Below are 17301 nucleotides of genomic sequence, written 5' to 3' on the forward strand. Positions count from 1 at the left end.
GGAACCTACAGTCTATACCACTTTTCCCACTTTTTGTATTTTCCAAATGTCTATTTGAATGTGTCATTCTTACAATCAAGAAAATATCATCACTTTAATTGCATGTATATGTATTAATATATACCTGTAATGGTCCTGGTTGATTCTGTGGCTGTCTCCGTCTTGTCTGTTTAATGAGCTGACAGCAAATTTCATTCTGCAGCTCAGGATGTGTCAGACAGACTTGCAAAGCACTCTGGGCTAGAGATATGTGGTAATCAATCGCAGGGGAGTCAACTGCTGCATTTATAAAAAGCTGGCAGGTCTGAATTAAACACAAAAAAATTTATATACTCAAGGCAATTCATGATTAGATTTACTCTGCATGAATTATATTCTCTTGTTAGCAGTAGTTTTTGTCTAAAAGGATGGAAAAAGTGTATTATGATAACACTAACCTAAAGAAATCTGGACTGGCTACATTAACATCAAACAAAGTAGATTTCAGAGCAAGGAATTCTGTCAGAGATTAAAAAGGGTCATTTAAAAATGTCATCGGAGGACATAACAATCCTAAATGTTTATGTGCTTAAAAACAGCTTCAGCTCTTCAACAAGGGCCTCATGTCTCCAATAGCAAGGGAAACAAACAAAAGTGAACAAATGGGACTAAATCAAACTAAAAGGTATCTACACAGTAAAAGAAAACATTTTTAAACCTACCGCATGAGAGAATATATTTGTAAATCATGTATCAGACAAGAGATTAATACACAAATCTATAAAGAGCTCATAAAACTCAACAAGAAACCTGATTAATAAAAGGGCAAATGATTTGAATAGACAGTTCTCTGAAGAAGACATACAGATGGCCAGCAGGCACATGGGAAAAGATGTTCTTTATCTCTTACTATTAGGGAAATGCAATTCAAAACCAAAGCAAGATAGCACTTCACACCTATAAGAATGGTGACTGTGAAAAAGACAAGAAACAATGACAGTTGACCAGGACTTAGAGAAAAGGGAACCTTTGCACACTGCTGGTGGGAATGCAAATTGATGCAGCCACTATGGAAAGCAGTTTGGAGATTTCTCACATTATTAAGAAAAGAAATACCATATGATCATGCTCTCTCACTTCTGGGTATTTATCCAAAGACTATGAAACACTAATTTGAAGAGATATATGCACCCTCATATTTTTTTTTTTTAAACACATTTTTTTTTTTTTATTTATAGAGGCATGTTTTTATTTATTTATTTGTTTGTTTGTTTGTTTTGTTTATACATGCACTGGGTACAGTCAGAAGCGCGGGAGGGTGAGAGAATTCACCAGAGCCAGAGCGGGGAGCAGAGCAGGCAGAAGGACCGAAGTATACTGCTGAGGGGAGCAGCGGGCGGCAGGAGAGGTCTGCGCGCCATGTGGGACCCTCCTCCGGTGGCTGGGGAGCAGCTGGGGATCGAACCGCTGCGCCGCAGAGGTCGCCGGCAGCTTCGCAACCCAGCGCTCAACCGCTGCGCCACCGGGGAGGCCCTATGCACCCTCATATTCATTGCAGCATTACTCACAATGGCCAAGAGCTGGAAACAACTTAAGTGCCCATTGACAGATGAGTGGATAGAGAAGATGGAGTATATACACACAATGGAATACTACTCAGCTATTTTTTTTTTAAAAAGGGTGAAATTCTGCCATTTTCCACAACATGGACAGACCTAGAGGGTATTATGCTTAGTGAAATAAGTCAGATGGAGAAAGACAAATGCTGTATGATTTAACTCATATGTGGTAGATAAAGAAACAAGCAAAACAAAACATGAACAAAGCAAAACAAAACAAAAACAAATTCTTAGGTTATAATGGTTATCAGAGAGAAGGAGGTAAAAGGGTGGGTAAGTCAGATAAAAGGGGTCAATTGTATGGTGATTGGTGGAAACGACTGCTGGTGATAAACACAATGTAGTATATACAGACATTGATTTTTAAGCCTATACACTGAATACTTTTAAGGTTTTCATTTAATAACTTGTTTAAAACAAGTGATTATGTGTGGAGATTTCTTGACCTACTAAACATAGAGCTTCCATATGATCCAGCAATTCCACTCCTAGGTATTTACCCAAAGGACACAGAAATATCAATTCCAAAGAACACCTGCACCCCTATGTTTATAGCAGCACTATTTACAATAGCTAAGCTTTGGAAACAACCCAAATGCCCAAAAATAGATGACTGGATCAAGAAGATGTGGTACATATACACCATGGAATATTACTCAGCAATCAAAAAAGATAAACACATGCAGTTTGCGGCAACATGGATGGAGCTGGAAGGGATCATGCTCAGCAAAATAAGCCAGAAAGAAAAATACCAGATGGTCTCACTCATAGCAGGAATTTAGAAAACCTGAATAAGAGACCAGGAAAAAGACTAATCAATGCAAAGTAATAATCAAAATCAACAAGCAACTATAAACCAGAGACACACTAAGGGGGAGGGAGGATTAAGGAAGGGAGGGGAGAGGAAGCACTAGAGTCAAAATAAGTGGGGGGGTGCAATTGTATGGGGAATATAACCAAAATGAAAATGTATACTTTGTACAAAGATGAAAAATGATGTAAGAATTATATAAAATAAAATATAAAAAAAACAAGTGATTATGATGCATCTTAGTATTGTTTTCTTCATATTTCTTCTGTTTAAGGTTCATTAATCTTAGATTTGAAGATTTTTTTAAGATTTATTTTATTTATACATACAAGAGTATAGGCCAGAGGTGAGGCGGGGGCGAGGTGGGGGCGGTGAGAGGATTTGCCAGAAACAGAGTGGGGAGCAGAACAGGTGGATCTACTGAAATACACTGCTGAGGGGAGCAGTGGGCAAGACAGGAGAGGTCTGCTGTGCCATGTGGGTTAGCTGCCTAGCTGGGGATCGAACCCATGCTGCAGAGGCTGTGGATAGCTTCATAGTGCTGTGCTTCAAGGGGTTATCCTTGCACCACCAGGGAGGCCCTCATCTTGTAAATTCTACCCACCTGAGCCTCCTCAAATAATGAACTCTGTCTTGGCAATTCAAGAAGACTGTCAGGCTCTATTTGGTCTATTTGGCTGCCTCCTTCTTGCTCTACAGTCTTGAAAGTTCTCTAGACATTAAGCTGCAGCTATAGAACTGATTTCATTGTTTTTCCTGAGGATCATTGTCTTGTACTATTATCCAATGTCTGAAAATCACTGGTAGGGCAAATCCAGTCCCTTTTATTCCATCATGGCCAAAAGGAGAGGTTTTACCTTTTATTTTCTATCTGGTTGTTGTATATATACATATAAAGATTTTGATGTCTACTTATAAATTTTGTATCTCACTACCTTATTGAATTCTTTTTTTGTTTGTAGTTATTTTTCAGTTAGGATTTTGAAGAGGGAGTCCCCAGATAAATAATTATACGATCTGTAAATATTTTTATTATATCAAAAAAGTATTTATCACTATATTATGAATATTATATTTTGTCAAATCCCTTTTCAGCATGTATAGATATGTCTATATAATAATAAATAATATTGATATCCTAATATTTACCCATCTTTAATATCTCCTGAAAAAAAATCTTAGTCACAATATAGTATTATTTTAGTATGATGGTGGATTCTGTATACCAATATTTTGCTATTTTTTGCATTAAATATTCTGTTTTGTTCAATATTTTTTGGAGTTTGGCATCAAAGTGATGCTTCACAAAAAGAATCTGGCTATATGATGGATGAGAATTGCTTCAAAATAACCTGATGTTGGGGAGTTGCAAGAATAAGGAGATTTAAACAACTGTGTGGTGACGACTGTGGAAATGGTTGATGAGTACATTGGATCTAATAATATTCTCTCTGCTTTATATATGTTTGAAATATTCCAAAACAAAACCATACTTTGGGAAATTTAAACAGCATTAAAATTACCTACACTTATGTCGGTAAATGTTGGTAATTTCCCCTGTTTGAGCATTCATTCTCCTGTGGAACTGAGTATTTGGCCGCTTCTATTCTGTTGTAAAGTTGAATGCTTCATCCAGACTTTCAAATATACTTGTAAAGGATCTTTCTTGCTTTGGGTGTTTGTAAATTCTACAGGGAGATTTTTCTTAAATGTTCCATTATGGTAATTTTAAAATGTGAACAAAAACAGAGAAAATACAATGATCACTCATCTACCTCTCTCCCTACTGAGTAGATGTGATATTAGAAATCTCTACATTTGAGAGGGTGAAGGGGAAATGATTCTTCTCCTATGAACTGGCTCAGATAACCCAAACCACACATAGTTTATTTCAGTAAATTCCAAATCCTCACTCAGAAAGCATACTAAATTTACCTAATTTTATTTCAGTGGACCTTAATACTAATCGTCATCACATTTTGAACTTTTTAGACTGAAATTTTGTAACCTAAATTATTTTTATAGTTAAATTTTTAAACAATATACAATTCCATGTATAATTTTACCTTAAATAATTTAATAGCTTCTGTCTGCAGAGCTTCTGAAGGTAGTGTTGTCAGAGGAGAAGTGATTCCTTCTTTGCTGTGACACAAAGTTGGGTGTCTCCATATCTGAGAGGCTAAAAACAGAGTAAAATATGAACAGAAAATGAAAAGAACCACTTGTTTTGCCTTACCATTAAATTAACCCTATAGAAATTTGCTCATTTGGGCTTGACTCATACTTTTAAGTCCCAAAGTTCACCAAAAAACTTTGCAATATTATTTTGTTTTTGTTCCCGTAAGTCCAGGATTCTCATGTCTCTGTTTTGGAGAAATTAAAACTAGAAGAGTTTGGTCTTAATTGTCCAGACTGAAACAAGTCTACTGGGGCACTATCATGTTGCTTCAATGTGTTAAGCACTGGTGGTTTAAGCAGGGAGATGACTAAGTAGGGAGATGCCTAAGGATGAACTGGAGAAAGATCTAGAGAGGAGAGCCAAAGTAGGAGATAGAAAGATAAGGAGAAACTTGATGTCATGCCTAAAAAGAACATTTATGCAATTCTTATTCTGTAAATAAGGCAGATCAGGAAAACAGGCCCATGCCCTCCCCTAGCTGGCTGTCCCCTTCACCTGAGCCACTGTCTGTCTTCTGGCTCCTGGATGTTTGTTTAAAAAAAAATTTCTTATTCTGCAAATAAAATGTGATCTTTATAGTTATGTAAAATATAACAGTATCTAAACTGCCAAAGGGGAAACCTTAGCCATAAAATAAATGATGTCAGTGCAGAGCAACAAATGTTATACAGGAGTTAAGTAGCAAGTGCATTGGGAGATAATTTTAACATTTATTACCTTTCATATGCCAGATGTAAGACTATGGTGGGCTGTTTGGGGGAGCTAAGGTAGGTAGGATTTCATCAGGCTTATGGGGAACACGAAGAGAGGAATTTCAGGCAAAGGAAATAATGTGAGCAAAGGCAGAATGGTGTTAAAGGAGACCGCATATTGGGGAATGATGGTATCTCTGGAGCCTAAGAATTACAGTGAGAATCCTGGCCCATGACAAGCAAAGACGATGAAGAGGTGAGCAGACTTTAGGGAAATAGGAATCCATAAAATGGAAATGCCATTAAAATAAAGGGGTCTGGGTCCTTTTCATATGCCATAAAACTTTATATGCTATAAACTTACAAGGTTCCCCTTCAATATTCAGCAATTTGCTCACAAGTTGTTCAAATTCAGACCCAACATTTACATTGTTACTTCCAGCAGCAACTGTCAGATGATAGAGCCAAGTGTCCTTAAAATCAAAACATATTAACAGAGATATTAAGCAAGATATAGTTTTTGATGACTTAAGGGGAAAAAAACGACTTGTATAAACAGTGGAAAACTTTGACTCTGACAAAAAAAAAAAATCCCTTAATTTTGTTGAAGACAAGTCAAAAAATATAGATTGACCCCAAAATATCCAGTCTGAAAAGACACACATTTTGAATTTAAGATCTCTTTGTCCTCTACCTTCATGCACTAATTTCAGCCTTGAGGCCATTTTTATCAATTGGATTAAAAAAACGACATAAGGCTTTTCCCCAGGGATAGAGAGTCTCTGAAAATACAGCTGATCATCTTTGGCAAAGTCTCTCATTTCCAAAAACTGATTTTTTTTACATAGCAATAATTATACTGCTATGTAATATTAGTGTAAATCATTCTAAATCAACCAATAAGACCCTAAGTACCTTTTCATGCTTGGATCCAATTAGTAGGTAAGTTGGACCTTGGTCTTTGGGGTGGATCACAATGGTATAATGTGTGGACAAGAGACTTCGCCCACTGGCTTCATAATCTTCATCTGAATCACAGGACCTGTCAACCTCTTCAACTTTAGCCTCCCAGAGTTTGATCTGACCTAAAGGAAACTAAAGCAAGTGTTAGGAATTGTGAGGAAGGTATTTTGTAAGTCTTTTCCTACCAAAACTTTTCAGTCCTTTTCATTCTTACCTTTGCAAACCATATATTTTTTTTAAATGAATGCCTAAAAGCAATCGGATTATCCACATTGTTAGGAAATAGGAGACTCAATACAAATCCCCAATTATAATAACAGCAAATTTCAAGAAAAAAATATACGCCACACATCTAATTTTTGTGTCAACACCTGGGAAAATATGAGAAACTGATAGTTGGGAGTAGAGTAGTAGAAGTCTTTTCTCTTAAAAATTTTAAAATTAGGATCTACAATCAAGTTAAAATTTAAAGTTGCTTAGGCATGTAATTTAAAGAATCAAGACCTTTGTAGGTATATGATTACCTCAGTAATAAACTTTATGCAAAATTTCAACTTTGTCAAAAATTCTAGTTTTAGCTAGCAACAGAAGAGTGAAAAGGAAAACTTTAAGCCATAACAAAAAATTCCTCTAATTAACAAATTAAAAATACATACATACCTTATCTTCTTGACTACGAAAATAATACAATGTTTTTCCTATAAGTGTACACCAGACTCTTTTGGAGTAGCCATGTTTTACCTGCAATCATATTTCAAAGAATTACAATCGTAGCTCAGAACTCTCCTACTGAATAATAAAGTTTATACACGCTACCTAAGTTGTACGGGTATCCATCCACTTTGCTCAGGTATAAATTCCAACTAGACTATCCAAATGCTGTTTAAGATTTACCTGTTACATTAGCATCATGAATTCTTTACCTGGATGCAGCATTCAACATTCTGCTGATGTTTGTTCTATGTCAAGAATCAGGACTCAAAGATGATAAAAGGAAAATACAAGTTTCACAAGTCAGTATATCTCACAGTTTCTATATTTCACTGAATTCTAATAATCCTGTGGCTCTCTGGGCTAAACATCCTAGCCTTAGAAATGAGAAGACTGAAACCTAAAGAATTCTAATAATTTCTCAAATGTGAAAGATCTGATCAATCCAAACATGGCTTCTTTGTAAATAAGCATACACTGAGCACACTAAGTGCCTTCTCCAGAAGGATTCAAACAAAACAATAAAATGATATCAAAAGTTATTGTTATAGCTTGAGGAATCTGAGGACTTCTTTTTTTAAAAAGATTTATTTATTTATACAAGAACTGGGGTATAGTCAGAGGTGCGGGAGGTTGAGAGAATTCACCAGAGACAGAGCAGGGAGCAGAACAGGCAGACAGACCAAATTACACTGCTGAGGGGAGCAGCGGGTGAGATAGGAGAGGTCTACTTCCCCTTGTGGGAATATCCCTGGCTGGCTGGGAATCAAACCCGCACTGCAGAGGCTGCAGACAGGTTCATAATGCGGTACTCAACCCACTGCGCTACCAGGGAGGCACAGAATCTGAGGACTTCTGACATGTCAGTAACTATGTTAAGTGACTGGAACAGGATTTAAATGTAGCTCTTGGTTTTGGATAGTGATAGACTGGTCTAAGTGTCTGGGGATACAGATATGAATAAAACAGTCTCCATTGTCACAGAGTTCACAGCCTTGTGAAGAAAAAAGACAAGTAAAGGAGCAATGTGTTATATGTCTTCAATAAGGACACGAAGTTTACATTTATATATATTTTTAAAATTTTTTTTCGAGACAACATTGGTTTATGACTCTGTATATGATTCAGAGCAGAAGGTCTGTTCCTCAGATGTGCACACGTTCCCAGAGCACCCATATCCCATTAGTATATATATTTTTGTGAGAGACATTTAACAAAATTTCAGGTTTACTGTCATAGGTTTATTATTATTTGGTGGTTTCATGAAGATCCTTACAATGATCTTCTTATCCCAGTCCTGCCCAGGTACCCAGCTATCTCCTCGGAGGTCAGAAAAACACCAAGAACCCCACTCCACCAGTGGGTAGGATGTCGCATAAGCCCTGTTTCCCCAGACCTATAATCCCACTTATGGGGCTGCCCTGCCAACTTCTGCTTTGAAGTTAGACCGTCTCCTGCACTAGTTAGGGTGGGCTTGGATCTAGACAGGCCCACCACCTGGAAACCAAGAATTTGGGCTGAAAACTAAAGTCCAAAATTCTGTTGTGATATCTCCCCATGGTGGGACATATTGAGGAGAAAAATCAACCTGGAAAGGAAAAGGAAGCGTTTGGGGAGGTGAGGTACAATTTAAAGCAAGGCCTCACTGACATGGAGGAAAGCCCGGAAGGAGGTAATGAGCCACGCAGTGCTCTGAGAGAACATTCCAGGCAAAGGAAGGAGCAACGCCAAGACACTAAGACAGTGTGTGCTGGTGCGGATGAGCCTGAGTGAGGGCAGGGAGAAATTACTGGGGAAGGGACTGTGGGTGAGCTAGGATGCAGAGGGGTGCAGATTTTGCAGGGCCCTTATAATGACTTACATTTAAATGGACTATTCTGATAGCAATCCACTGAGAAGATTTTAAGTTATTGCCACAACAAGTTTTATAGTAGGCAAGTCACAATAAGTGATTTGGGCTTAAATAAAAAGATGGAAATACTTGAACATTGAGTTCGAGTGCACCAAGGGTTAAATTGAGGGTCTACCATATACCAATTCTGCTGGTAACGTGGGGTTACTGTTGGGTTGGGATATGATGGCCAAGGGAGAAAATGTCAATAAAGGAGAATAGTAGCTACTCAATAAATGTTTCTTCCCTTGTTAGGAAATAAGGAGAAGTAAAACATATGTTTCATTTAAAACCACAAATGCAGCCTTTGGGCTTTCAAAGCAAATAACTCCACCACCTAACAGTTTGATGGACTGAGAATGCTGTTTAAAAAAAAAATATGTTTCATTTGGCAAGACATGTTTCAGTTTAATTAAATTTAGAAACATAGATTTACAGACAAATATCTTAGAAGTTTTAAATAGTTTGTGTTATGCAGGTTTCCTTCCCACCTCCTCCTTTTAAACAGACTCCAGAAAGGAGTCTCATCAAAACTGGGATATAATGCATCTGGCATGAAGAGTATACTTTTAAAATGATTTATCTATAAAATAAAACAATGTGTGCCTTTGAAGAATCACAAATTAAAAAAGGACCTTGGCCAATTCGCTATAAAAGCTATGTTTTAAAAACACAGTCTTGTTATATGTAAATCTGATTATAATAGGATTTCTTAAAACTCTGACATATTCTGAATAACAGATAATAGATTATAGCCTGGAAGACTGAAAGGCAATCTCAAGACTCAAATCTTTGGCAAACTAAATAAGTGAAATAATGATTTTTTTTTTTAATCTTGCATCCATAACCAAGGTACTTCATTCCAGCTGTTTGAAACCTTTGAACACACACAGCGTATCCCGATTAGCCTGGGTCCAAACCAAAAATATGTTCCCATGATCTTCTCACTCCTACATCTTCATCCCCCCTAGTGTTCTCCACCGCAGATCCTGCCACCAGCCCTGGTGACCTCAATATTCAGGTAAAGCTCTTGTCATATAGCAGCTCTAATTTTCTGAGTGTCCGTGATGTATAGGGCGCTGTTCTAAGCTCTATTTAATGCTTAGGTAATTCATTTACTTTTCCAACACCCTGTGGAGTTGGCACTATTATCATCTCCACTTTACAGATGGGGACACTGAGGCACAGAGCCTGTGTGTCACTTATTCGAGGTCACATAAGTTGCAAGTGTCAGAGCCAAGACTTGTGCCCAGGCAATGTGGTTCTTTGGGCCCGGGCCTCTGAGCTGCACTACCTCTTGATGTCCTTAATAGTTCCTTGCTCTCTGTATTTCCACTAACCGCTGCTAGTCCTCCACTATCACCAGCCATGCACCTAACCAGAGTGTAGTCCTCTTTTCCTCACTGGGATCAGCTTCTCTTCTGAAACATGCATTCTACTCTCTGATACCCTCTCTCCCACGTACACCATACACTGTACACCACTTCTATTATTTGACCTTTCTTAAAAGTGTAAGTGCCCTGATCCTGCCAGTTTAGTCAATTATAAGTTCCCTCTTGGCCTTTCTCTCTTCCTTCTCTAACAATCTGGAATAGCATGTTGATCACAAAACCACTCTTGCTTCAAGGCCTGTGATTAAGTTGTATTCCTATGCTTCTAACAAATCCACTCAACAAAATTGCATCACCACTTGCTTTTTTTTTTTATCACTTGCTTTTAAATAATTCAGTGGTGAATATGCGAAGAGAGAGCAGGTTATAAAAGTTTGACACATATGGTCCTTGAAATAGGAGGACAACTAGTCATATTTACAAAAGCTGAACCGCTATACCAAAAGTCAGAAAAAATTCATTGGAAAATATTTATTTGCACAATGCCAGGGAGTTCTCCAATCCATCAAGGTGAAAGTACATTTTCATGATAATATAATATTTTGGAAGAAAGCACTGTCCATCTTTTTGCTGAATGTTATTTGTGAATTTTTGTCTTGCTTTTGGTATAGCTGTTCAGTTTTCATAAATATTACTCGACAAGTGTAGGTTACGTGGTAGCATATTAAGTCTAAGTTACTGCAGTTAGATAGTATGTGTATTTTTCAGTGGCCAACTAGAATGGGATGAGAAAGAAAGGAGTTCATCTATCTCTAAAATTTTACTTCTTACATAAACAAAACACATTTATGATAAGTGATTATGTAAAGGTTATTTTTATGTGTAATATTTTTCTGCAAATATTTTATTCTATTTTTCTAAATGTGACATGCAAATAGGACTTTGGATTTTTAAAACCCTATTTATTTTAGCATAAGTCAATTCCTAGTCAAAAAAAGTGAGAAAACAGACTGATGCAAAAATAAACTAAAATGACACAGAGATAACAAATACACCTTGGCATACTTCCCATTCAAGACATTTTTCTATGACTATGTAAAACAAAAATGAGAAATTTAATATTGCACTCTTTTTATTTTATCACCTAACAGTATATCATATATTTCTGTAACACTAAATATTCTTTTATAATGTTTAAAATGGCTGATTATAAACATATTTACTTAAATTATCTCCTACATTCAGTACAACTAAAATGATCCCAAATTTTTTAAAATTATGAACTATGCCATTCAAATAATCTTTCTGGGCTAATGGAAATGTTTTATATCTTAATGGAGTAACTGTCAAAATTCATCAAACTCCACCCTTAAGATCTGTATTTCATTTTATGTTAATTAAATCATTTCTTAAATAGGAAAAAAATAAACCACACTGTGATGGACATCCTTATACTGAAATATTTTACAAATTAAGACCATTTCCCAAGTATAACTTTCTTGTAGAGAGATTGCTGGATCTAAGGGTATGCAGACATGTTTTTAAACACTTAATATTCATTCATTCATTTGTTCATTCAAATATATCTGCTGAGTAAACACTTTGGCCAAAACATTGCCAAACTGCCTTCTAGAGTAATGTTCCCACTGGCACATTTCATAATTTGTACCAATAACGTGTTTCATAATTTAAAAAAATGTTCTCCCTTTGACCATATTTTCAAAAACATCTGTTATTTCAACTTGTGCTTTTAAAGAAAATTTTCAATGATATAAATTGTTCTTCCCTATGTTTATTGGTGGTCTGTATTTCTTACCCCTGCTGGCTCTACTTCTCCCTCATTGTAGTCTTTGCTCCCCTCTCATTAGTATTTTTTCTTTATGAACTGTTTAGAAAAAGCTAGCTTCACACATTTCAAATATCTTTTACTTAGAGACTGTTTGAAAGTAAGAACACATATATTTATGTATAGTAGTTACATGTGTCATTTTTCATCTTTATGGTTTTTGTCTTTGGTATCATACTGAAAACACCCCTCCCCACTCCAATATAACATAAATGACCAATAGCTATATTCTCTGATACCCACTTTTCATGATCAGTGGGATAAACTGATCCTTGGAGGCCTGAGACACTGCTATACACACAAACTCCCTACCTTAGTGAGCAATCCCTTTACAGTTGGTTTACCCTCGGGCTGCAGGAAAAGAGGGTTGGCAGCTTGTACTCGAAGAACATTCTGTAACACTTTCATCCATTCCTCCAAGATATTGGGAGAATCTGCAGTCAGATAGTATGTGTGTTTTTCAGTGGTCAACTAGAATGGAAGGAGAAAGAAATAGGAGAGGAAACCCTGGAGATTTAGGATTATTTCTTTGTCCACTCTTCAAATATCACTACTAACCACAGAAATAAACTTGAATTCTATGTTCTTAATAAATGGCACCCCAAAATATATAATATTTTAATGACTTTGTCAGAAGTGCAATAATTAGTATCTGTTGAAATAAATTTTTCACTTCAAGTTACTTTAAAGCTTGCATAGTATCATATATATGGGTCATGATTTTTCTTTTCTCCCTTAAATGTATTACAGAACCCTGATCATTGAAAAGAGAAGAATGACTGCAGACTATAATAAAATAACACATATTTTTAGCAATGTGGAATTATTGTTATAGAAATGAAGAAATCAGTGATAAATATAAGAAGAGAAATTCTTGGCACTAGCATGATCAGATTATAAACTCACAATTTTTCAGTCTCAAACTAACATTTTAAATTTTTCAAATATTTCAGAAGTTTACAAATGGCCCTTAACTGCCATGCTCAAGACAAAGCTTTCTCTGATTCTCCTTCCTACATTTGTGGACATTTCTTTAGCAGTATCCATTGGAAATACTGATAATGTACCTTTCTAGTAAGTGTTGTATTCCACCCTTCAGCAGAGAAAGACAAGAAAATATTGGTTATTAAAGGCATTTCAGAAATAAAGGGTCTGATTTAAATAGCATTTACCAGACTATCTCAACAGACTGCATTTAAATTATTAAGTTTCCACTATGAGACCTTATATGTGTACGCAATGATCAGCAACCAGCTCTATATGGGACTTGGTAGGAACTAGGACAGCCCCCCACTCACCAATGTCTTTCCCATTTAGGTGTTACAACATCTGAAGTTCATAGAAGAACCGCCATTTTTTTAGTTCTGTATTAAAATGCAAACATTCCCAAATTTAACAGTACATTAAATTACTGAAATCTTACTGGGAATTTATCAGGTAACTCTCTCTAAAATAGTTTGACAGTTTGATTGCTACAAATAGTAGGGAGATTAAGTATAGGCAAAGCACAGTGTAAAGGGATATAGGGCATAGAAACTGTAGTGAGGAGTTTCCCAATATTAAGTTAGCTTACATTTCAGATTTAACTAGGATATCCTGGCATTTCACACATTTTTAAGGCATCAAAACTGATTCCAAAGTTAACAGAAAATATATATCACCCAGTCTTCTCTCTATTTGCTTGGATAATTACTAACTGAGCTTTGCATGATTAAAAAAAAAAAAAAGACAGAAAGAAAAAAAAAAGTACCTGAACTGTTTGTTTGTTATCGCCTCTTAAAATACTGCTGGCTGCACTAAGTTCAATATGGCCCTGGGGTTTTCTAATTACATCACTCTATAAGAAAGGAAGAAAACCAAAAGGAAAGTGATTACCTATAAGAGTAAGATTAACAAATGCTTTATATGATTCATTGCTCTACAAGGAAGAAAATCAACCAGTAAACACTTTCCACTCACCGGAGATTTGTAGTATAGTAATTCACCACCTTTAAGAACAAACCATCTTCGTTTCCAGGTCTTGACCTTACCACTCATTTTTAATAAATAGCCAGATTTTTCCAGTGGTTCCTAATTAAAAAGATATTTTTTAAAAATTAAGTTTCCTTTTGGAAGCTCAATCTAGCAGATTCATTAACCAAAAAAAAAATCTGATTCAGTGTTTACATTTTTCCCATTATCACTGGAAGATGAGCAAGTTTTAGGGAGCTTCTGCTCTGGCTGGGAGTACTCTGTGTCTGTGGAGTAAGCATCTGGGGGAATTGCGTAATCACTTTCAGAAGTCACAGAAGAGAGAGAGACACCTAGGTAAAAGAAAGAAATGAATGAAGTCAATATTTAATACTAAGGTCACCAAAATATTGGTTATAAGTTCTGCCAAAGAATACAACCATTCATTACATCATAAGCCTTCCTGGGCTGGATTTATTCTCATGCCTTTGGTCATGAAAAACTTGAAAAACAGAGAATCAAAGGGTAAGAACTATCAAGCAAATCTCTAAAAAATTCAAAGGAACACAGTATTTTGACATGATTACCAGCTATTACTTTTCCACATACAAAATATATGCAATAGTCAACTAATGCAGGTTTTGTCAAGGATTAAAATATGGACACTAACATATTGATATAAAGTCAAAATGTGTCTTATTTTAATCTATTAATATTTGTACAATCATATTTAAAGCCATTTAATTTTTGTATTCATTTTTAAAGTAATTCAGAGTAAAAAGCCTCACAATTTCAGTAGTATTTTAGTCTTAGTAATTCTTTTTTCACCATGGTTTGAAGCAAGTCCTTTGATTTTTTTTTTTAATCCTATTATGGAGATAAAATTCCCATTAAATAGTCAGAATTATTTGGGATTTGTATGCCCGAAGCTTCCTCTCACCTCGCTTCATGGCTCTGGGGCTGCCTGGCCCACTCCGACTGCGTGTGTCCGACTCTGAAGTCCGGGAGCTGGATCTGGAACTACTTTCTTCCTCTGACCCAGAGGAGTCATCCAAAAATGGGCTGCTGCTTATTTGAGTAGCTTTCTAAAGAAAAGCAAGAACATCCTCCATGTGCCCATCTCCAAAGTCACCTCTTTCATTTGATACAGTATATTTTACCAGAAGTATGAATAAGAAGTTTTAAGGAAATCAAGCAAATATCTTGCCATTTCAAAGGCATATTGTTAAATTCCAAATTCTTATCAGCAAGGCAACTTGTCAATTAGAGAAGATTCCTGAAAACACAAAGTTGTTAATACCTTATTGGGTATGAAACAGAAGTAAAAAATACTTATTTCAATTAGATACTCCAAACAAAGGAGAGGAACCTTGGCAGGCAGCAAAGAGCTTTCTAAAGTAGGAGTTTTCATCACATCATGAAGAACATGTTTCCCTAAAACAATTAGCAGCCGTGGACGGGATGGACAATCACATGGGGCATAACAAGAATGGAACAGACTTCCAATACTCTGATAAGAGTAAATATCTTCACCAAAGCTTTCCATTTCCATTTTATGATATATTATTGTGAATTTCTAAAGTTTCCTATAAAGGGAGAGAGTCTGTGAAATGTCAAGAACGGAATCTGGAGCTTGAATAAAGAGTTTTCTAGATTCATCATGAAGAAAGCCACATGCTTAACAGTAACAAGGATGAGTTACCCCCTTCAAAGTCGTATACACAGGCGTTGTCATATTCTTGTAGATGAGAGATGTGTAAAGTCCTGGTGAGGTATATGAAAGCATTGCAACAGAATCTGAAACAGAAAACAAAAATGGTTTTTTAAAAAAAACATTCTAACTAGCGCTTAGGTTCTAGTTTCAAATTTCTTAGGAATTTGGATTAGCAAAATTTCTACCAAAAGAGAGAGTGGGTTAATACGTATGATTTATTCATTACGTAGTTTACGGATGACAGCACTGACAGGTTGAATGATACATGGTCTTGCTGGTTCATTATCGCCTTGCGTTTGCCAGTGCCCCAACTAGAGTGTAAGCTCTTTGAAAACAAGGTTCATCGCTTCTACTCTTTTGGCATCTCCATGCAGCTCAGACTGGGTGAAATGAGGATCAACACCTGCTGATTGACTCAGTGAGCAGCACCCGAGGGAGATATTCTTAGATTATTTGTGGCCCTGTTACTGACATGGTGTTAGAACATTGCTGGCCTTAAGCCTTCATCAGGCAAACCTCCTATTGAAAGGTTAGACTGTATTTCCTGAACGGCATGTACAGGAGACAGGAAGGTATAGAACATCTGTTCCTCCAAGATAGGATTAGTGGTAGAATAAGGAGGGGGCTGGTAGAAGGAACCACAGAAAAATTTCTTTTTTTATTTCAGATAGTTGCTGGGTTTTATTTTTTTTTAAGATTTATTTATTTATGCATATAAGAACTGGGGTACAGGCCAGAGGTGTGGGGAGGGGGTGAGAGGATTCACCAGAGACAGAGTGGGGAGCAGAACATACACATAGCGGGCGAGACAGGAGAGGTCCGTGGCACCACATGGGTTGCTCCCTGGCCAGGATCGAAATCATGCTACAGTGGCTGCCAATAGCTTCATAGTACTGAGACAGAACCCCTTGCACCACAGGGAGGCCCTAGGTTATATTTTTTATAATGCGCATGCATTGCTTCTATATCAAGTTTTTGAAGAAAGAGAAAGGAGGAATGTGTTTTAAACTCTGGAAAAAAGGAACACAGAGACTGATATTTTTACAATTTAGACAGCTGAAACTATTGTTTCTTTGCTTCAACCTTTCACCTAAAATCACAGTACAGTGTTCTCAACTCAGAGAGTGGGAGAAAAGGAAAAAGAAACAGCATCACATAATTACTTATTTTCTGAAACATTTACATAGTACTAAACACATAACATGAAATTTACCATCTTAAGCACGTGTGAGTATACAGTTCAGCAGTTAAGTATGTTCACTTAACTGCTCCTGTGAATCAGAGCTCCAGAACCTTTTATCTTGCTAATCTGAAATTCTACCAGTAGGCAATTACTTATCTGTCCAGTCTCACCCAACCCCAAAGACCATTCTACTACTTTATCGATCTGACCACTTTAGGTATCATGAGAATGGAGTCACACAGTGTTTGTCTTTTCGTGACTGGCTTATTTCGCTTAGCATGTCCTCAGGGTTCATTTATGTTGTAGTATGCAAATGATCACTTACTTTTGTTAACATTCTCCATATTGAAGGCCTCAGACATTCGAATACCTGATTTGGCTACAGCATAAATTCTGCTTTCCTAATGTAAAAGAGAGATTTAAGCTGATATT

The 17301-nt window shown here is 36.5% G+C and overlaps 1 protein-coding gene across 2 annotated transcripts in view; it reads right to left on the reverse strand.

Annotated features, from left to right (window-relative positions):
- Positions 1–17301, reverse strand: part of PLEKHH2 (pleckstrin homology, MyTH4 and FERM domain containing H2) — a 68982-nt gene that overhangs the window by 18510 nt on the left and 33171 nt on the right. For both annotated transcript variants that reach the window (XM_037528149.2, XM_037528150.1), the window contains exons 9-20: positions 17195–17270; positions 15675–15769; positions 14913–15057; positions 14189–14325; positions 13982–14092; positions 13773–13859; positions 12335–12493; positions 6904–6984; positions 6196–6375; positions 5645–5753; positions 4476–4588; positions 125–304 (exon numbers count right to left, since the gene is read on the reverse strand). In XM_037528149.2, the coding sequence (XP_037384046.1) occupies positions 125–304; positions 4476–4588; positions 5645–5753; positions 6196–6375; positions 6904–6984; positions 12335–12493; positions 13773–13859; positions 13982–14092; positions 14189–14325; positions 14913–15057; positions 15675–15769; positions 17195–17270 (1473 nt within the window). The remainder of the gene's footprint in view (positions 1–124; positions 305–4475; positions 4589–5644; positions 5754–6195; positions 6376–6903; positions 6985–12334; positions 12494–13772; positions 13860–13981; positions 14093–14188; positions 14326–14912; positions 15058–15674; positions 15770–17194; positions 17271–17301) is intronic.

The sequence above is a fragment of the Talpa occidentalis genome, unplaced genomic scaffold, assembly GCF_014898055.3.
Source record: "Talpa occidentalis isolate TD23 unplaced genomic scaffold, MPIMG_talOcc4v2.1 talOcc4.5, whole genome shotgun sequence".
Lineage (NCBI taxonomy): Eukaryota > Metazoa > Chordata > Mammalia > Eulipotyphla > Talpidae > Talpa > Talpa occidentalis.